We start from the raw sequence: 22,354 nt of genomic DNA on the forward strand, positions 1-22,354 counted from the left end.
TATGAGCAACTAGTATATTATACAAAACTCTAACTACTGTCTGAAATAAAAGTAGACAGAAAAGTAAGTGCAAAAGAGAGACTCTAGGTGCTGTGGAACGGCTCATGCACCTGCCTCAGATCCTGCACAGTTAGTGCAAAAGTGTAGCGTGAGTACATAAACAACATGCACCCAGTAAGTATCTAGTCTAACCTTGAAGAAGTAGTGACGAGGGGTCGACATCGACACTTACTATGAGCTAACAATAAAAATACAGAAATTCTAAATGAGCATGGTTTATGTAAATAATAATAATATCTCAATAACAAGAAGGAAATACATAATTCTTTCACAAATGGTAACTCCCAAGTCAGTTCCCGTCATATATAATTTTTAACCTCTCAAGCCATAAAATAATATCAATTATAATTAAGCTCCGAGTATTATCACGCACTATTATACCGAGGTCGTACGGCCTGATCCATAATAATGTGTACACTACCGAGGGTCGAGCGACACGAACCATAGATGCATCTATTCTACTACGGAGGCATTCGGCCCGCTACACAAGAAGATAGGATACTTTATGAATATCCGATTTAAAATCTATTACAAGGCTAATACACGAAGAAGCACAATTCCTATTAACGGTCAAGTAACCCACCAAAGCTCAAGTAAGTGAAATTCGATCTTTTACAGTTACTTTATCAAGTTCCAATATAATTTAGGCACTTTAATTAACAAGTAGGGTGCAAACTTTACAAATATTTCATGATTTGGGTCGTACACTACCCGAACATAAGCATAATTAGTAGCTATGCACGGACTCTCGTCACCTTGTGTGTACGTAGCCCCCCATAATTAGAAGCAAACTGTAATTTAAATCACCTGTGCGGTAAATTCCCTCTTACAAGGTTAGGCAAGAGACTTACCTTGTCTCAAAGCTCGCTTTCCGATCTCAAATTCACTCTAAAGCCTCAACTCAGTGCTGAACAATCCGAAACTAGTCAAATGTTGTGTAAATTAATCAATACATGTTTAAAAGTTCATAATCTAACTATTAGAGTGATTACCCAACCCCAATTGGAAGATTCCTAAAATTTATTCCTGGGCCCATGTGCCCGTATTTCGAAAATTCTCAAAGTTAATTGTTACCCATAACCTCACGAACTCAAATATATATTTTCCACCCAATTCCATAACCATTTTTGTGGTTAAATCCCATATTTATCAAAACCTAGGTTTTTCATCTAAACCCAAAATTTTCATAATTTTTCATGTTAAAATCAACCCATAATCTATGTATTTAACTTACATCGGATAGAAATTACTTACCTCAGATATCTAGGTGAAACCCTCTCTCTAAGAGCTCCAAAAGCAAACCAAGGAGTGAAAGAATTGAGTCAAAAATGTCCTAAGTCAAATCCTAGTTTCGAGGTCAATTACTAGAAATGTTGACCCAAGTCAAACTTAGCCCCTTTAAAGCCAATAATAAGGAATTAAGTGTTCCGATTTCAACCCGAATCCTTCCAAACCCTTACTAACCATCCCCGCAAGTCCTAAAATTGTAAAATCACAAATGAGGAGTCTTATTTAGGGGAATGGGGATCTAGAAAGCAAAATGACCGGTCGGGTCGTCACATTCTCCACCTCTTAAACAAACGTTTGTCCCCGAATGGGTCTAGAATCGTACTTGGAGTGCTGAATAAGTGTAGATGTCTGCTTCGCATGTCCTCCTCGGTCTCCCAAGTCGTCTTCTCGACTGGTTGACCCGTCCACTGAACCTTTACAGCAGAAATCATTTTGGACCTCAACTGGCAAACCTGCCTGCCAACAATGGCAACTAGCTCCTCCTCATAACCAATGACCTCATCTAACTGAACCGTGCTGTAGTCTAACACATGCGACCTGTCGGCATGATACTTCCAGAGCACAGACACGTGGAAGACCGGATGAACTCCCGTTAGACTGGGAGGCAAAGCAAGCTCATATGTAACCTCCCCAACCCGTCTCAACACCTCAAATGGACCTATAAACCTTGGGCTCAACTTGCCCTTCTTCTCGAACCTCATGATTTCCTTCATCGGCGAGACTTTCAAGAGAGCCTTCTCGCCCACCATAAATGATAAGTCACGTGCCTTCTGATCCGCGTAACTCTTCTGTCTGTATTGTGCTGTGCGAAGTCGCTCCTGAATCAACTTTACCTTTTCCAAGGAATCCCTCACTAGATTAGTACCATATAACTTAGCCTCGCCAGGCTCAAACCATCTGATCTGCGAACGAGATCGATGACCATATAAAGCCTCAAATGGAGCCATCTCGATGCTGGACTGATAACTGTTATTGTACGCAAACTCAGCCAAAGGAAAGAATTGATCCCACTGCCCTCCGAAGTCAATCACACATGCTCTGGGCATATCTTCCAAGATGTGAACTGTCCGCTCCGACTGTCCTTCGGTCTGTGGATGAAAGGCTGTGCTGAGCTCTACCCGGGTCCCCAACTCACTCTGTACTTCCCTCTAGAAATGCAAAGTAAATCGAGGGACTCTATCTGATATAATGGAGACATGCACACCGTGCAACTGAACAATCTCCTGAATGTAAATCTAGGCCAATCTCTCTGAAGAATACGTGGTCACTACCGGAATGAAGTGTGCCGACTTGGTCAACCTATCGACAATGACCCAAACTGCATTAAACTTCTACAAGGTCCACGGCAACCGAACTACAAAATCCATAGTAATGCGCTCCCATTTCCACTTAGGTATAACCATCTGCTGGAGTGGCCACCTAGCCTCTGATGCTCGTACTTAACCTGCTGGCAATTAAGGCACCTCGCTACATATCAACCATGTACTTCTTTATCCGCCACCACCAATAATGCTGCCTCAGGTCGTGATACATATTCGTAGCCCCTGGATGAATAGAATACTGAGAACTATGTGCCTCCTCTAGAATCTTTTCCCTCAATCCATCAACATTAGGGACACATAGGCGACCCTGGAGTCGCAAAACACCATCCTCACCGATAGTAACCTCTTTGGCACCACAGTGTAGCACCGTCTCTCTGAGAACCAATAAGTGCGGATCATCAAACTGACGAGCCTTGATCTGCTCGAATAGTGAAGACTGGGCGACGATGCATGCAAGAACTCAGCTGGGTTCTAAAATATCCAACCTCACAAGTCTGTTAGCCAAGGACTGAATGTCCGAAGCTAATGGCCTCTCCTCTGCTAAAATGAATGCCAAACTACCCATACTCTCTGCCTTTTTGCTCAAGGCATACGCAACTACATTCGCCTTGCTCGGATGGTAAATGAGGGTAATATCATAATCTTTTAGTAACTCAAGCCACCTATGCTGCCTCAAATTAATATCCCTCTACTTGAACAAATGCTGCAAGCTGCGATGATAGGTGTAAACCTCACAGGATACCCCATAAAGATAATGCCTCTAGATCTTGAGAGCATGAACAATCGCGGCCAACTCCAAATCATGTACGGGGTAATTCCTCTCGTGGGGCTTCAGCTGACGTGAAGCATATACAATAACTCGCCCCTCCTACATCAATACACAACCCAAACCAACACATGAAGCGTCGCAATACACAATATACATCCCTGAACTAGAAGGCAACACTAATATAGGTGCTGAAGTTAATGCGGTCTTGAGCTTCTGAAAGCTCGCCTCGCAATCATCGGACCATAGGAACGGAGAACCCTTCTGGGTCAACCTAGTTAGAGGTGCTATAATAGATGTGAAACCCTCCACAAACCGACTATAATAACCTGTTAACCCCAAGAAGCTCCTGATCTCGGTCGCTGTGGTAGGACGAGGCCAGCTCTGAACTGCCTCGATCTTCTTAGGATCTACCTTATTACCCTCGCCTGATACAACATGTCCCAAGAATACCATAGAATCTAACTAAAACTCACACTTGGAGAACTTAGCATATAGCTTCTGTTCTCGCAAGTTCAGAAGCACCACTCTCAAATGCAGCTCGTGCTCATCCATGCTACACGAGTAGATCAAAATATCATCAATGAATACAATGACAAACGAGTCAATATATGGCTTGAACACCCGATTCATCAAATCCATAAACTCCGCTGAGGCGTTAGTCAAACCAAAGGACATCACTAGAAACTCGTAATGGCCATATCTAGTCCGGAAAGCCATCTTCGGAACATCCGAATCCCGAATCTTCAACTGATGGTACCCCGATCTCAAGTAGATCTTAGAGAACACCCTAGCACCCTATAACTGGTAAAACCAATCATCAATATGCGAAAACGGGTACTTGTTCTTAATGGTAACTTTGTTCAACTAAGCGGTAATCAATGCACATCCGCATAGTCCCATCTTTCTTCTTCACAAATAATACTGGTGCACCCCAAGGTGATACACTTGGTCTGATGAACCCCTTAGCAAGCAACTCCTCAAGCTGTTTCTTTAACCCCTTTAACACTTTTGGCGTCATAAGGTACAGTGGAATAGAGATAGGCTGGGTACCTGGAGCCAAGTCAGTACAAAAATCGATATCACGATCCGGTGGCATGCCTGGAAGATCAGAAGGAAACACATCGGAGATCTCCCGGACCACGGGCACTGAATCAATCGCTGGAGTCTCTGTGGTAGTATCCCGGACATAGGCTAGATAAGCCAAACAACCCTTCTCGACCATATGTCGAGCCTTCAGAAAGGAGCTAACTCGACTAGATGCACTGACAGATGAACCCTTCCACTCCAATCTAGGAAGCTGTGGCATCGCCAAGGTAACAGTCTTGGCATGGCAATCAAGTATGGCGTGATATGGGGACAACCAATCCATGCCCAGGATGACCTCCAAGCCGGTCATATCAGGAAACAGAAGATCCGTTCTAGTCTCATAAGCACATAAAGTCATGATACATGACAGATAGACCCGATCCACAACAACAGAATTGCCCACTGGAGTGGACACATAAACAGGAGTACCCAAGGACTCACGAGGAACTCCCAAGAAATGAGCAAACAGAGATGAAACATATGAATATGTAGACCTTGAATCAAATAGTACCGAAGCATCCCTACCGCAGACAAAAATAATACTTGTGATCATGGCATATGAGGCTACTGTATCTGTCTGGATAGAATGCCACCTAGCTGGCCTCCACCTCTAGGACAGCCCCTACTCACCTGCCCTCCGCCTCTGGGCGGTCGGACGGCTGGTGGGGTAGCTGGTGTTATAATCATAGGTTGATGACCTTGCTTCACTACGTTACCTCGAAGCCTGGGGTAGAACCTCCGCACATGACTAAGATCCCCACATTCGAAACAACCTCTCAGTATGGTGGACTGCTGACCTAAAGTCTGACCTATGATACTGGAGGAACCTTGAATAGCTGGTCGGCGGTAGGAACTATTTGACATGGCGCTAAAATAAGGTCACACTAGAACACCCCGAGAAGGCGACGATGCTGGATAAGTGCGCCTGCTATACTGGCCCCTCACGAACTGAACCCTGCCCCTAGCCGGGGCACCACTAAATTCTCTAGAATATCGAAACCGCTTGTCCCTCGTCGCCTGCTCTCAGCTTCGCTGACGGACACCCTCGATCCTCTGAGCTATCTCCACAACTAGCCCGTAAGAAGTCCCCATCTCAATGTCTCGAGCCATAGTGGCCTGAATACCATAGTGCAACCCTGCAACAAAGCTCCGCACTCTCTCTGCATCGGTAGAAAATATCATAAGTGCATGGTGAGACAACTCAGAGAATCTCGCCTCATAGTCGGTCACCATCATCTGACCCTACTGGAGTTGCTCGAACTGAAACCGCAACTCTTCCCTCTGAGAGAGTGGAATATATCTTTCCAAGAAGAGGAATATGAACTGATCCCAAGTCATGGGAGGAGAACCTGCTGGTCTGCCAAGAAGGTAGGACTGCCACCATCTACGGGCCCTGCCCTCCAGCTGAAAGGTGGTAAAGTCCACCCCGTGGGACTCCAATATCCTTATGTTTTGCAGTATGTCCCTTCACCGATCAATAAAATCCTGGGTGTCCTCACGCCGCTCACCCCTAAAGACAGAAGGATGTAGCCTAGTCCATCTGTCCAATAGCTTCTATGAATCGCCGGCCGCAGCTGGTCTGGGCTCAGATATAGCTGCTGTAACTGGCTGAGCTCCACCCACGGGTTGTGCGCCTGGGGTCTGATATACGACATCTACATGCCCTGGAGCCTGAGCGGTAGGGGTCTGTGCTCCCCCTCCCGCCTGAGATGTGGCTGGGTCTGCTGGAAATAAACCAGCCTGAGTCATAGAATCCATGAACCGCAGCATACGACCCATGACCTCCTGGAATCCTGGTGCGGACATGAAATCCACCAGGGCTGGCTCTACTGCAGGCACCTAGCACTGCTCCTCAATAATAGGATCCTCTACTGGATCCACTGGTGGTATGACTAGAACAACTCTAGGATGCCTTCGTTCTCTACCACGAGCTGGAGCCCTCCCTCAGCCTCTAGCAATAGAAAGAGCAACTCCTCCATGATCGAGTACATCTGCCACACGCGTTCTCACCAACTGTGAGAGAATAAGAGAAAGATACTTAGCACAACATCAACTGCACGATAGGAGATGAATAAAGAGTAGTTTCCTAACACCCTATAGCCTCTCAAAGATAAGTATGGACATCTCCGCACCGATATGCAAGACTCTATTAGGCCGGCAAATAACTTGTGAGACCTACGTGAACCTAGTGCTTTGATACCATGTTGTCACTAACCAATTTCTCCTATAGGCCGTGATGGCGCCCAACGTCACTACTAGGCAAGCCAACGGTAAACTAACCATATGATTGCTCTTTTTAATAAGTTTCCAAGTAATTAAATTTCGTTTATTAAGAAACTAAGTAGAAGAAAATTCATTAAATAAAACAAAGGCAAGTAAGTGGCAATCAAGCGATATAAATACTCCAAACCATAAAGTCTACTAGTGTATGTGCCAAGACCTGTTGTCACAAGTGTATGAGCAACTAGTAGAATATACAAAACTCTAACTACTGTCTGAAATAAAAGTAGATAGAAAAGTAAGTGCAAAAGAGAGACTCTAGGTGTTGCAGAACGGCTCAGGAAGCAGCTCACCACTAGGCCTCAGGGTAACTGGGGTGCGCGCCGGTATGACTGCCAGATGCACCTGCCTCAGATCCTACACAATTAGTGCAGAAGTGTCGCGTGATTACATAAACAACATATACCCAGTAAGTATCTAGTCTAACCTCGAATAAGTAGTGATGAGGGGTCGACATCGACACTTACTATGGGCTAACAATAAAAATACAGAAATTCTAAATGAGCATGGTTTATGTAAATAATAATAATATCTCAATAACAAGCAGAAAATAAATAATTCTTTCACAAATGGTAACTCCCAAGTCAGTTTTTGTCATATATAATTTTTAACTTCTCAGGCCATAAAATAATATCAATTATAATTAAGCTCCGAGTATTATCACGCACGATTATGTCGAGGTCATACGGCCCGATCCAGAATAATGTGTACACTGCCGAGTGTCGAGCGGCATGAACCATAGATGCATCTACTCTACTGCCGAGGCGTTCGGCCCGCTCCACAAGAAGAGAGGATACTTTATGAACATCCAATTTAAAAGCTATTACAAGGCTAATACACGAAGAAGCACAATTCCTATTAATGGTCAACTAACTCGCCAAAGCTCAAGTAAGTGAAATTCGGTCTTTTACAGTTCCTTTATCAAGTTCCAATATAGTTTATGCACTTTAATTAACAAGTAGGGTGCAAACTTTACAAATATTTCATGATTTGGGTTGTACACTACCAGGACATAAGCATAATTAGTAGCTACGCATGGATTTTCGTCATCTCGTGCATACGTAGCCCCCCCCCCCCCCACAATTTGAATCAAATAGTAATTTAAATCTACTATGAGGTAAATTCCCTCTTACAAGGTTAGGCATAAGACTTACCTTGTCTCAAAGATCGCTTTCCGGCCTCAAATTCACTCTAAAGCCTCAACTCGGTGCCGAACAATCCGAAACTAGTCAAATATTTTGTAAATTAATCAATACATATTCAAAAGTTCATAATCTAACTATTAGAGTGATTACCCAACCCCAATTGGAAGATTCCTAAAATTTATCCCCGGGCCCACATGACTGGATTCCGAAAATTCTCGAAGATAATTATTACCCATAACCTCACGAACTCAAATATAAATTTTTCACCCAATTCCATAACCATTTTCGCGGTTAAATCCCATATTTAGCAAAACCTAGGTTTTTCATCTAAACCCAAAATTTCACAATTTTTCATGTTAAAATCTAGCCATAATCTATGTATTTATCTTACATCGGATAGAAATTACTTACCTCCAATAGCTAGGTGAAACCCTCTCTCTAAGAGCTCCAAAATCTCCCAAGAAGTGAAAAAATTAGTCAAAAATGGACTAAGTCCCGTATTAAATGAACCTCACTGCCTCCAGCACATTCGCTTCTGCGGCTCCATGGCCGCATCTGTGGATCCGCTTCTGCGGACCAAGCCTCGCAGATGCGGATCATGCGCAAGTCTTCCCTTCCCGCTTCTGCGGGCAAAGTCTCGTATCTGCGAGCCCACTTGCGGACTCTCATTACCTCGAGCGTACGTAGCCCCCACAAATAGAAGCACATATTGAATTATTTTACCTATGAGTGTTAATTCCCTCTTACAAGGTTAGAAAGGAGACTTACCTCGCTCCGAAGTTCCATAGCCGGCTCCCAAGCGTTTCAAACAACTCAAATCGATGCCCAACGTTCCCAAACTAGTCAATAAATGAGCAATTCCATAAATATATACTTTAATACTCATTATAATCCTATTTACAATAATTTCCAACCCCGTTCGAAAAGTTGATAAAAATCACCCTCGGGCCCACGTGCCCGGATTTCAAATATTTTCAAAGACAAACTTTACCCATAACCCCATGAACTCAAATATATAATTTATTTCCAATTCCATGCCCATATTCGTGGTCAATATCCAAAAATACCAATTTCTAGGTTTTTCTTCTAAATCCCAAATTTCTACCAATTTTCATGTCTAAATTCATATATAAACCTTGTATTTAACTCACAACTAGAAGAAATCACTTACCTCTTGATGATGATGGAACCCCCTCTCAAAATGCTCTCATAAATCGCCTAAGTTCAATTGGGAAATGAGGGAAATGGGCTAAGTCTCGGAATAAAAAGCCCTTGGCTCTAGTCGCAGATGTCGCATTTGTGACATCTTGCTCGCAAATGTGATGGTTGCATTTGCGATAAATACATCGCAAATGCGAAGCCAAGCTGCCCCTGCCCAGGTCTCATTTAAGACAAAGATATTCCCAAATGCGAAGGGGACAGATCCGCAAAGCGATAAATTATTCGCAAATGCGAACCCCTCAGAAAATTCCCACCCTTCGCAAATGCGAACCCCTCCTCGAAAATGCGATGTTTGCATTTGCAACCATTACATCGCAAATGCGATCACACCAGAACCAACAATACAACCTCTTTACAAAACACTCCGAAGTTTCTCCGAAACTCACCCGAGCCCCCGGGGCTCCAAACCAAACACCCACACAAGTTTAAAAATAAAACGAACTTGCTCGACGCCTTAAATCACATCAAACAACGTCGAATTCATGAATCGCACCCCAATTCAAGCTTAATGAACTTAAGAACTTAAAACTTCTACATTCGAGGCCGAAACCTATTAAATCACGTCCGATTAACCTTAAATTTTGCACACAAGTCACATTCGACATTACAGACCTATTCCAATTTCCGGAATCGAAATACGACCCCGATATCAAAAGGTCCATTTCTGGTCAAACTTCTCAAAAATCTTCAAATTTCTAACTTTCGCCAAACGACTCTAAAATGACCTACGGAGCTCCAAATCCACATCTGGGCCCTCTCCCAATACCAGGATCACCATACAGAGCTATTCCCAGACTCGGAATCCCAAACGGACATCGATATCATTGAAATGCACTTCAACCCAAATTTATGAATTTCTTCCAAAATTCCAATTTCCACAATAGGCGCCGAAACGCTCCCGGGTCATCCAAAATCCGATCCGAACATACGCCCAAGTCCAAAATCATCATACGAACCTGTTTGAACCATCAAATCCCTATTCTGTGGTCATTTACTCCAAAGTCAAATCCTCCAACTTAAGGCTTCCGATATTAGAATTTTCTTTCCAAATCAACTCCGAAATTCCCGAAATTCAATTCCGACCACACGTACAAGTCATAATACCCGAAGTGAAGCTACTCATAGTCTCAAACCACCGAACGAGATGCTAGAGTTCAAAACATCCGGTCGGGTCGTTACAGAATGGGTGAGGTTGCGGTTCAATTTGGAAGGAAGTTCATGAGTTCTAGACAACATTGGAGATCAACATATTTAAGAGAATTCTAGCCCTATCTTGTACTTCCTAAGAAGGATATATGTTGTAGAAAACACATTGAGTATTGAGTTACAGATTCTTGACTAGTACTACAAAAATCTTGTGGTTGGTAACCATTGATGTTTAGATTTTACTACTTGATACGGAAGTGTTATGGAAGTATTTTGCATGATGGAATTGAGTATGTGTGATGTGTCATTCATGTAAGTGGGGTATTTAGTGATCAGGTATGGAGATTTCGGAATGTTGAAGTTTAGAGATTGGATGTTCTCAGAGGCAGACTATTCCTTTGGTTGCAGATTGTGAAAATGTGTTCAGGACCAGACATCTGATTTTATGTGTTATGGGTAGGTCATTATGGACCTTTGGAAGGCTACTTACCTATTTTGGAATGGTTTGAAACGGTCGGGATCCTATTGGTGGGCATAATTTGAGTGTGTACTCTACACCGGAATGTATTTGTATATTCATGGGCCACATTTACTGTGAGTGTGTCATTAGACAGAATGGATGTTATTCATGACCCGATCTATTTTCCGTGTTTCTCTCTTATGCTATGATGGGTTGTAAGATTTCTTGATTATTACACTCTTATTGTGGTCTTGTTTAGGTCTTGTGGCAATATATGAGCGAGATGGCTCATGAGATGTTAACCTACTTACCGAACCGTAGTTGTGGTTGCCTTTTCGTAGCGCATTATGCAATCCGTCCCCCCATGGTTATATGTATGCACTTTGTGTGTTTGATGTTGATGCACATGTGTTTTTTGATTATGAGCATTATGGATCGATGGGTATTCCATGTGGATTGGTATGTAGGATTGGGTTGCACACCATAACAACACTATGTTAGGATATGACTCCTTGTGCTTATCTCGTGTGTTTTGTTTCTCCCTTATGGGATGTATCTATAGCGTTGTGCTTCTATTGTTATATCTGTTGAACTTTTTGGATAGTTCTATTACTTGTATCCTCTTTCCTGTCACAACCCAAAATCTCACCTTATGGATCGTGATGGCACCTAGTCTTTAAGACTAGGTAAGCCCAACACATGATGAGATTAACAGAATAAAACAACTTTACTATTAAATAAAACTAATAAATGACATAACATAGTCAAAAATTGATCAACAGTCATACATCCCAAAGCGACTGGTAGTAAGGAATCATAAGCTCTACTAAGAGTACACTAGAAATCTCAAAATACAACACTGTTTGGAATTACAATAAACAATAGCAATGAAACAACAGAAGGTGACTCCGAGGCATGCGAGCGAAACAACAGGTATACCTTGAAGTCTCCACAACTCAAATCAATACTCTAGAGACTAGCACATTATGAGTTACCTGGATCTGCACAAAAAAGTGCAGAAGCGTAGAATTACACCATAAACGGTACCGATTAAGTATCATGACTAGCCTCGGTGGAGTAGTGACAAGGTTCAAGTCAATCTACTCACTAGACAATAACCTGTGCAGAATTTCAATATAAAGAGAAGAATGAGAAGCATAACTATAAGGCCACGTAAGTACTTCACCTAAAACCCAGGATTTCATGGTGCCGATGTGGGAAAATGTACTTGGGAATTTGAAGAAAACTTATTGCAGAACAGGGCATTTCTGCGGTCCATTATGTGACTACAGAGCTGATCTACGGACCGTAAATCTACCGCAGAGCGAAGTAGAGAAATGGGCAAATTTTGGAAGTTATTTTGCGGCCCGTTATGCAACCATATAACCGTTTCGCGGGCCGCACATCCGTTGCAGAAGTCAGCATGAGAAATTTCAGAAGAGGTTCTGCGGTCCTTTATGTGACCGCAGAATTGGTCTGCGGACCGCAGCCCGGTCGCAGACCTGTACAGAAATGCCCAGTTCCGAGGGGGCCATTATGAGGTCCATTTTGCGGACCGCATAAGTGTTATGCGACCGCAAATCTGCATCGGGGCTTCATTTTTCTCATTTTATAACCCGACCCAATTTTATTTTATTTAGCCATATGGGTCATTTTTGAGGGGTTATATGGTATTTTAGAGAGAGGAGAGAGCTATTTTAGAGAGAGAAAGGGGAGGATTCAAGGATTTCACTACTCAACTTGGATTAAGCCTTGGAATTTCATCAAAAGGAACTTGCAATGGTTTCAAAAAGATAATAATTTCTTCCCCCAATTCTCCAATTTTGAATTCTGGGTTGTTTATGGGTGATGAGAGTAGACATATCACATGCATGAGCTAATAGGGATTATGGGGAAGTTGTTGGACAATCTTGGGTGGTTTTGTTGTTGAATTGGTTGAAGGAAGGTTGGGTTGTCATTGTAGAAGCTCTTGCCATACGTATACCTCTAATCGTGCTTGTAATTCTCTCCTCTTCTATAGATTGGCATCATTAGGAGTGTCGGGACATTATTGTTACACCACAGAAGGCTCTTTCGAAGTATGAAGGCTAAACTCTTATTCTAGTATCGAAATTCCCGTATTCTTACAAGACTCCCTCGTGTGTAGTTTGAACTTGAAACACTGTTAAGGTGGGATATTCAAGATAGTAAATTGATTCTCAAATTGCATAATGTGTCCAAACCCTCAGGTGTTAATGATTCTTTATTTTGACTTAATTATGTTATATACCCCTTTTGGGGAAGAAAAAATTTGTACGAACTCAATGTGATCAAAATCTTATTTCTCATATGATGAAATTTTACGAATTATACTTGTTGCCAAATAGTTGATTTGAAAAGAAATCTTTTGTGCAAACTATATCATTTTGGGAATTTGAAGCGTGATTGTGAATACACCTACACCCACACACATTGGGGTGAGGCGGCGGGCTCACTTTATATAGAGATTGTGATTGTGAATATACCTCCACCCGCACACATTAGGGTAAAGCGGCGGGGCCGCTTTGTGTAGAGATTGTGATTGTGAATACACCTCTACCCGCACACATTGGGGTGAGGCGGCGAGGCTGCTTTGTGTAGAGATTTTGATTGTGAATACACCTCCCCCGTACACATTGGGGTGAGGTGGCAGGGCCGCTTTGTGTAGAGATTGTGGCATTGTGGTAGAGGTCATATAGAGGATTCCCAACTTGAAATTTATAAATGTTATTGAAAGATTTAAATTAATTTGCTATGGTTTTTAATGGCTATTTAAGCTCTTTTATTGCTTCCATGATTCGTCACATTCATGTTGCTCTTCCAATCCTTGAAGGGGGTGTTTGGGTTTCATACTAGTACTATTCGACAAGTACTAACACCCCTTTTTTTGGGGGGGAGGGGGGGTGTTACATCTTTATTGGATGCAGGTGGTATCTCAGCAAGCGGTTTTGATAAGTGATAGCGGTGCACCCTCTTCCCAGCTCACTTGGTGAGCCCCACTTCATTTTGGGGTCGTATATCTTTTGCTCCTTATGCATTTAGTTTTGAGGTATAGCCGGGGCCTTGTTGCTGGCACTATCATTGTACTCCTTTGTATATATTAGAGGCTCCATAGACATGGTGTGGGTGGTATGTTGGTGTTGGGAACGTCAAACTAGTGATGTTGTATTTGTACCATATGTCCCACTTCAAACCATGAAAGTTTTTGTATTTTGAGACTTAAAAATGGTGTGACTAAAGAAAATGAATTGATGTTGTTTACATGATCCTACTCACTGTCTAACTAATGAAATGTATCTTCTCTTTATTCATGGGTGAGTTCGGATAGAAGGCATTGTACAAGCATGCTTGGCCGGGTTATCTCGATTGAGCGCCGGTCGCGCTCCCCAAGATTGGGGCGTGACAATAACCAATTAAATAGCAAGAAAGAAAAGGCAAGTGAAAATACAACAAAATTAACTAGAGCATGCAAAACACAAAGTGAAATCATTTAAGAAAAGCAAAGACATGTTCAAATCACCAAACTGTTCCAACACGAGAATCACAACAAGAATCTCCCTGATGTACCACATAACAAATCACAAATCACCCTTATGACGTTGTGTGAGACTTAATTTTAAAACATTTTCCCTAAATAGCTTCATGTGCACAATCCCCCTTATCTCACCGCATGTGCATCACAATGAAGTATTCCCCCTTACTAGCAACATGCGCATAAGCCCCCTTATCTTGCCGCATGCACATCAATATACACACCACCCTTATGTCGCTGCATGCTCATGTCATTCCCAACACAACAATCAATACGCACCACACATGCACATGTACCACAACATCACCAAACAACAATACAAATGCCTTAACAACACATAGCCCATGAATCTACAACAACATGTAAAAGAATCACAATAATAACACTAAGGTATGGGGAATGAACAAATAAGAGTGCTTTAAATAACAAACAATTCCAATTCAAGACATATTAATAGCCTAAGGTCTAATCCAGTCAATTACCACACATACGCCCGTGTACACACTCGTCACCTTATGTACATGTAGTTCCACATAATACAATTAATGCAATTAGACCAAATCCTAAGGGGAATCTCCCCCCACACAAAGTTAGGTAAGATACTTACCTCAATTAAGCCAATTTAATAATCTAAAAATGCTTTTCCTTTAAAATTCACCTCCGCTCGGCTCAAATCTAGCCAAAATATGACTTAATAATATCAAAAAATGCAAGAGAAACCAATTCCAATTAATAAAGTTAGGATCTTTATGCAATTCCCAAAAAGTCAACAAAAGTTAAATCTGGGCCCGCCCTGTCAAAACCCGAGTCGAAGGGTAGGTGTAAGGCCCCGTAAAATTTCGCAAAGGAAAAATAATTTTTTGTGGTGCCGGACAAGACGGCTCGGACATTTTTGAGTTGAACAATGCACTGGAAAGTGAAGGAAAAAGTTGGGCAGAAAAATACATTTTTGCGGCCCACTATGCGGCCGCAGAATCACTCTGCGGACCGCATAATGGTTGCAGAATGAAGCAGGCGCGAGGCAATTTGGGCGAAAGTCTGCGGTGCATTATGCAACCGCAGAATAGGTCTGCGAGCCGCATAACTACTGCATACCCAGACAGATTCTTCCCCAGTTTTGGGAACCAAATAGTGCGTCCGATATGCGGACCACATATCCATTCTGCGGTCGCATATGAGATCGCATACCCTGTTCTGGAGCTTCATTTTTGGGTTTTTATAACCCAACCCTGCTTCATTAAATACACGCAAAGGACTATTTTTGAGCAAAGATTCTGATGTTTTAGAGAGAAGAGAGTGTGTTTTAGAGAGAGAGTAAACCTTAGGCTAATTTTCATTAATCTTTGCTCAAATCTTGGAAGATTAATAAGGAAAACTCACAAGGTCTTCATCCTAGAGGTAAGATTCTACACCCTAACCCTCCATTTTGAATATTGCTTAGAATTCGATAATCAGCAAGACAATTCTTGGGTATGGGAGTTGTTTATTTTGCATGCATATGTTATCAAGGGGTGTAGGAAGATTGTTGAGCTAAAAATGGTAAAGCATGGGTTGTGGGATGATGGAATCCTCCATAAAAGGACTTTGAAACCTTAATGCACACCTAGTGTTTGATAAAATGCTCAAATGAGCTAAAACCATGATTATCTTCCTAATTTTGGTTCAATTTGTTATATTTCTAAAATAGATTGAAGTCGCTAAAAATTTTGGAACATTTTAGAGTTTAAAGGAAGCCCAATTGAGGTATGTTGGCTAAACCCCTTCTTCTTAGAATTGAATCCCACGATGTTCGTGTGATTAGTGTAAGTCCCAAATTGATCATTATAGAATTGGCTATTCCGAATGTACTTGTCTTGAAGGATATATGTTAAATATGTATCCTAATGCTTCATCATGTCAGCTTATCATTTGAAGATGTGTTCAAAATATGGAATATGTGTTAACAATGTTAAGACTTCAAGTCAAGATCGAATAAAGGATGTTATGCCAAATTGTATGAAAAGCCTCTATGTGCCTAAGATTCCCTAAATGCTCATGTGTGTATTTAATGTCTTGAATAGAAAGCCTTATTGTTGTTGATGATGATAGTGACGTTTGATTGTGGAAAGGGGAACTACAATTATGAAATACGGCCAAGTGCCAAGAATGACTTTATAATTGTGGCCACTTATGCCAATGAATTGAAAAGAGGTGAAAGGGGTATGAAGTGAGATGATTGATTGAAAAAGGTAATGTCTCGGGTGAGACAGCCTAGCCGATCGGACCGTGATCGGACGCCATGCCGCACATGTGGTGGTGACTGTACTGAAAATTATAATTGAAATTGTGGTTATGGTTGATGTCAAAAATGAGATGACCTAGCCGATCGGGTCGAGATCGGACTCCGTGTAAGAATACAGTGGTATTGGAAATTGTGGTATATCGGCACTAAAGATCACCCAACCTGATAACATGGAAATTGACTTGAAAACTTATGTGGTTCTTAACTCGATGTTTTAGTATTATTTGAAGCTCTTATGGAATTCATGACTGTCCCCCCCCCTCCCCGTGTTATTATTCATTCTATTGCGATGGTGTTTAGTTTTACATACTAGTACTATTTGACAGTACTAATGTCCCTTTTGCCGGGGGCGCTGCATCTTTAAATGGATGCAGGTGGTTCTATAGCAGGCATTGTTGATCAGCGATAGTGGTACCTCCTCTTTCCAGCAGACATGGTGAGCCCCACTTCATCCCGGGGTCATGTATTGTATCTTTTATTCATATTATTATCACCTTTTGAGGTATAGCCGGAGCCTTGTTGCCTGCACTATCGTAACACTCTTTTATATCTTTTAGAGGCTCCTTAGACACAATGTGGGTTGTACATAGGTGCTAGATAAGTCGAACATGTTATGTTGTGCTTTGATCACTTGGTCCACTCAAACCATAAGAATGTGTGTATTTTGAGACTTAAAATTGATGTAACTAATGAAATGATTTAGTATTATATACATGATCTTCCTACTTTCTAATTAAGTAAACTATGTCTTCTCTTGATCATGGGTGAGTTGGGTAGAAAGTATCTAACATGCTTGCTTGACCGGGTTCACTCAGTTGAGCGCCGGTCGCGCCTCCCAGGTTTGGGGTGTGACAAACTTGGTATCAGAGCCTAATGTTTTAAAGTGTCCTAGGATGTCTCGGAGCCATGTCTAGTAGAGTCCTCTTTATCGGTGTGTTGTCGACCACATCTATAAGTTGGAGGCTACTTGGACATTTAGGAATAATACCTTTCTTTGATATTCTGGATCGTGCGATGAAACTGATTGTGAAACTGTTCCTCCTCTAACTTGTGCATTCCTTTAACTTTAAGTACATGGCACCTAAGAATAGAGCAAGAACTGGCCAAGGAGTCAATGCTTCCTCAGGAGTGGGAGTTGACCCTTTATTTGATGATGCGGGTGAATACCCGAGGGGCGATGATTATCCCCCGATTGCTACACTGCCTGATTCCACTACACCTGACCAGGCCACACCAGTTCCTGCACCTACTGAGGGTGCAACGGTTCCTCCAACTGATATTCTGGTTCCACCTCCAGCCTCAGCTTCCGATTCTAGTATTTCTAACGGGGATATTAGGGGAGCCAGCCTGTTGCTGACACAGATAGTGGCTTCTCAGGCCTAGAGATCAAATGTTGCATCCACTTCTTATAGACAACAAGGGGATTCTATTGGTTCTAGGGTGAACATGTTTCTTCAATTGGATCATTTGGTGTTCACAGGTGCTAATCCCAAAGAGGACCCACAAGACTTCATTGATGAGATTCATATGACTCTCAGGGTTATGCGCGCTACTGAGACGGAGGGAATGGAGTTGGCCACCTACACCTGAAAGGGGTGGCCTATTCTTGGTTTGAGCTATGGGAGGACTATCGGGAGGAAGGAGCCCTCCAGCGAGGTGGAGTGAGTTTGCTGACGCTTTTATGGACCATTTCATGCCTTCCGAGACTAGGGCAGCCCATGCCACAGAGTTTGAGAACCTTAAACAAGGTAGTAAGAGTGTGTGGGAGTATCACATGGAGTTCGCGCGCCTGTCAAAATATGCTATTCACGTGTTACCGACTATGGAGACTAGAGTGCATCATTTCGTGCAGGGCCTTATCCCCTTGGTTATCAATAAGGCCGCTACAACTGCCTTGAATTCTGAAATGAACTATGGGAAGATGGTAATATTTGCTCAAGCTAAAGAGAAACGTAAGTTGAAGAACAAAATGGAGCGAGAGGGTAGCAGCAAGGCCCGGTCCGCGGGCAACTTTGGGGAGTCATTGTTGGGGGAAGATCAGCTTTTAGGGGAGGGTTATCAGGGCCATCCCAGTCTTTTGCTCATTATTCAGCCACTACACCGCCAGCAGGGCGCAGTCAGCAGTAGGGGAGTCGTTTTAGGCCCAATCAGGGCAGCAGGGGACCCCACCAGCAAGGCCGATCAGGAGGGAGATTCCAGTAGCAGCGGAGGCCCCCATGCCCCAGGTGTGGGAGGATGCACTTGGGGATCTGCTACATGGACCTACCTATATGTTACGGGTGCGGATTAAGGGGCCATATTCAGAGGGAGTGTCGATCATCCCACCAGGGTGCGGGCAGGGGCACAACACAGCCATCTAGTTCTGCAGATGCTACATCTTTAGCACCCCCTCTAGCTTGAGGTACTCCAGCACCAGCAGGGCGTGGTGCAGCTAGGGGTGGTGCGTAGAGTTCAGGAGGACCTAGCCGTTTCTATGCTATGAATGGTCGCCAGAGTGTAGAGGTATCTCCAAATGTTGTCACTGGTATGTTGACTGTCCAATCTCATGATGTATATGCTCTTATTGATCCCGGTTCCATCTTGTCCTATGTTACCCCATATGTTGCTATGGAATTTGGGATAGAACCGGAACAGCTTCTTGAGCCGTTCTCTGTATCTACTCCGGTTGGCAAGTCTATTATGGCCGCACGGGTTTATTGGGGTTGTGTTGTCGCGGTGCATGGTCGGGACACCGTGGCCGATCTCATTGAATTGGGAATGGTCGATTTTGATGTAATTATGGGAATGGATTAGCTTTATTCATGCTTTGCCAAACTCGATTGCCGAACTAGAAATGTAAGGTTTGAATTTCCAAATGAGTCAGTTGTTGAGTGCAATGGGGATAATGTGATGCCAAAAGGTAGGTTTATTTCTTACCTTAAGGCCACGAAGATGATTAATAAGGGGTGTATCTATCATTTGGTTTGGGTTACAGATACTGATGCTGAGGCACCTACACTTGAGTATGTGCCAGCCGTGAATGAATTTCCAGAGGTTTTTCCTGATGAGCTCCCTGGGATTCCGCCAGACAGGGAGATTGATTTTGGGGTTGATGTGATGCCAGGCACGCAGCCTATATCTATTCTGCCCTACAGGATGGCACAAGCAGAATTGAAGGAGCTAAAGGAACAATTCAAGGATTTGTTAGAGAAGGGTTTCATCCGACCGAGTGTGTCACCATGGGGCGTACCGGTTCTCTTTTTGAGGAAGAAAGATGGATCACTGAGGATGTGTATTGACTACCGGCAGCTCAACAAAGTCACAACAAAAAACAAATACCCATTACCAAGAAAAAATGATTTGTTTGATCAGTTACATGGCGTTAGGTACTTCTCCAAAATTGATTTACGATCTGGGTGCCACCAATTGAAGATTAGGGAGCAGGATATTCTGAAAACAGCTTTTAGGACCCGGTACGTGCACTTTGAATTTCTGGTAATGTCTTTTGGGCTAACAAATGCCCCGACGGCTTTCATGGATCTTATGAATCGGGCTTTCACGACTTTTCTCGATTCCTTTGTGATAGTATTCATTGACGATATTGTTGTGTATTCACGAGGTCGAGAGGACCATGCCGATCATCTCAGGGAAGTTTTGCAGACTCTTCATCAACACTAATTGTACGCGAAATTTTCAAAATGTAAATTTTGGCTCAAGTCTGTCACATTCTTGGGTCATGTCATCTATAGTGAAGGAATTGAGGTTGATCCTCAAAAAATTGCAGCTGTGAAGAATTGGCAGAGGCCTACAACTCCAACAGAGATTCGCAGTTTCTTAAGCTTAGCTGTGTGTTACAGAAAGTTTGTGGAAGGGGTTTCTACTCTTGCCTCTCTGTTGACTAAATTGACGCAGAAGGCAATTAAGTTCCAATGGTCAGATGCTTGTGAAAGGAGCTTCCAGGAGTTGAAACTGAGATTGACTACGGCACCAGTGTTGACTCTACCAGACGGTACAGATGGGTTTGTAGTATATTGTGATGCTTCGAGAATCGGACTTGGGTGTGTGTTAATGCAACACGGAAAGGTTATAACTTATGCTTCTAGGCAACTCAAGAATCATGAAAAGAATTATCCAACACATGACTTAGAACTTGCGGCGGTGGGTTTTGCATTGAAGATTTGGCGTCATTATTTGTATGGGGTCCATGTGGATGTATTCACGGACCACAAGAGTCTTCATTATATTTTCAAACAAAAGGAGCTGAATTTGAGGTAGAGAAGATGGCTTGAGTTACTCAAGCATTACGGCATCGATATTCTATATCACCATGGGAAAGCCAATGTTGTGGCGGATGATCTCAGCCGGAAATCTATGGGTAGTTTGGCTCACTTCGAGGCATGTCAAAGGCCGTTGGCCAGGGAGGTTCACCAGTTAGCTCGTTTGGGAGTTCGTGTTGCAGACTCTAGTGAAGGAGGGGTAATTGTGCAAAATAGGGCTGAATCATTGCTTGTCGTGGATGTCAAAGAGAAGCAATACGACGATCCATTGTTGGTACAACTGAAGGAGGGGGTTCAAAAACATAAAAATATGGCTTTTACTCTTGGCATGGATGATGGTACACTAAGGTACCAAGGACGACTGTGTGTTCCAAATGTAGATGGTCTCCAGGAAAGAATCATGACCGAGGCTCACACCTCTAGGTATTCTGTGCACCCAGGTTCTATGAAGATGCATCATGATCTTAAGGAAGTCTATTGGTGGAGTGACATGAAAAGGAATGTGGCGGACTTTATGGCAAGATGTCCGAATTGTTAGCAAGTGAAGGCCGAACACCAGCGGCCTGGTGGGTTGGCACAGAACATAGAAATTCCAATGTGGAACTAGGAAATGATTAATATAGATTTTATGTTAGGATTACCACGCACACCGCGCAAGTTTGACTCAATTTGGGTAATTGTGGATCGGCTCATGAAATCAACACACTTCTTGCTAGTTAAATCTACTGACACAGTGGAATAGTATGCTCAGTTGTATATCAAGGAAATGGTCAGACTGCATGGCACTTTAGTTTCTATCATTTCCGATCAAGGGGCTCAGTTCACGGCAAAATTTTGGAAGAAATTTCAGCAAGGTTTGGGTACTCAGGTGAATTTCAGTACAGCCTTTCACCCGCAGACAGACGGGCAGACAGAGCATACTATTCAGATGCTCGAGGATATGTTGCGCGCTTGTGTCCTAGACTTCAAAGGTAGCTGGGATAATCATTTGCCACTTATTGAATTTTTTTACATTAATAGTTATCATGCTAGCATTCAGATGGCACCGTTCGAGGCTTTATAAGGAAGGAGATATAGATCTCCCATTGGGTGGTTCGAGATTGGGGAAGCAGAGTTGATAGGTCCAAACCTCGTACATTAGGCTATGGAAAAAAATAAAATCATCAAGGAGCGGTTGAAGACTGCTCAGAGTTATCAGAAGTCATATACAAATGTTCGTCGTAGGGATTTAGAGTTCAAAGAAGATGATTGGGTATTCTTGAAGGTTTCCCCCATGAAAGGTGTAATGTGATTTTGTAAGAAAGGAAAATTGAGTCCGAGGTATGTCGGACCGTACAGACTCATTCAGAGGATCGGTGGGGTGGCGTACAAACTTGAGCTACCACCTGAGATGTCATTAGTGCACCTGGTGTTTCATGTGTCCATGTTGAAGAAAGTAGTTAGAGACCCGACACTCATTGTTCCGGTTGAGACTATTAAGGTTAATAA

At 42.8% G+C, this 22,354-nt stretch overlaps 1 protein-coding gene across 1 annotated transcript; it reads right to left on the bottom strand.

The window, feature by feature from the left end:
• Positions 1-1,616: 1,616 nt before the first annotated feature.
• LOC138909966 (uncharacterized) lies at positions 1,617-2,051 on the bottom strand. Its single transcript, XM_070201182.1, has one exon. The coding sequence runs from the start codon at positions 2,049-2,051 to the stop codon at positions 1,617-1,619; it is 435 nt and encodes a 144-aa protein (XP_070057283.1).
• Between the last annotated feature and the right edge of the window lie 20,303 nt (positions 2,052-22,354).

Source organism: Nicotiana tomentosiformis, chromosome 4 (genome assembly GCF_000390325.3).
Source record: "Nicotiana tomentosiformis chromosome 4, ASM39032v3, whole genome shotgun sequence".
Classification (NCBI taxonomy): Eukaryota; Viridiplantae; Streptophyta; class Magnoliopsida; order Solanales; family Solanaceae; genus Nicotiana; species Nicotiana tomentosiformis.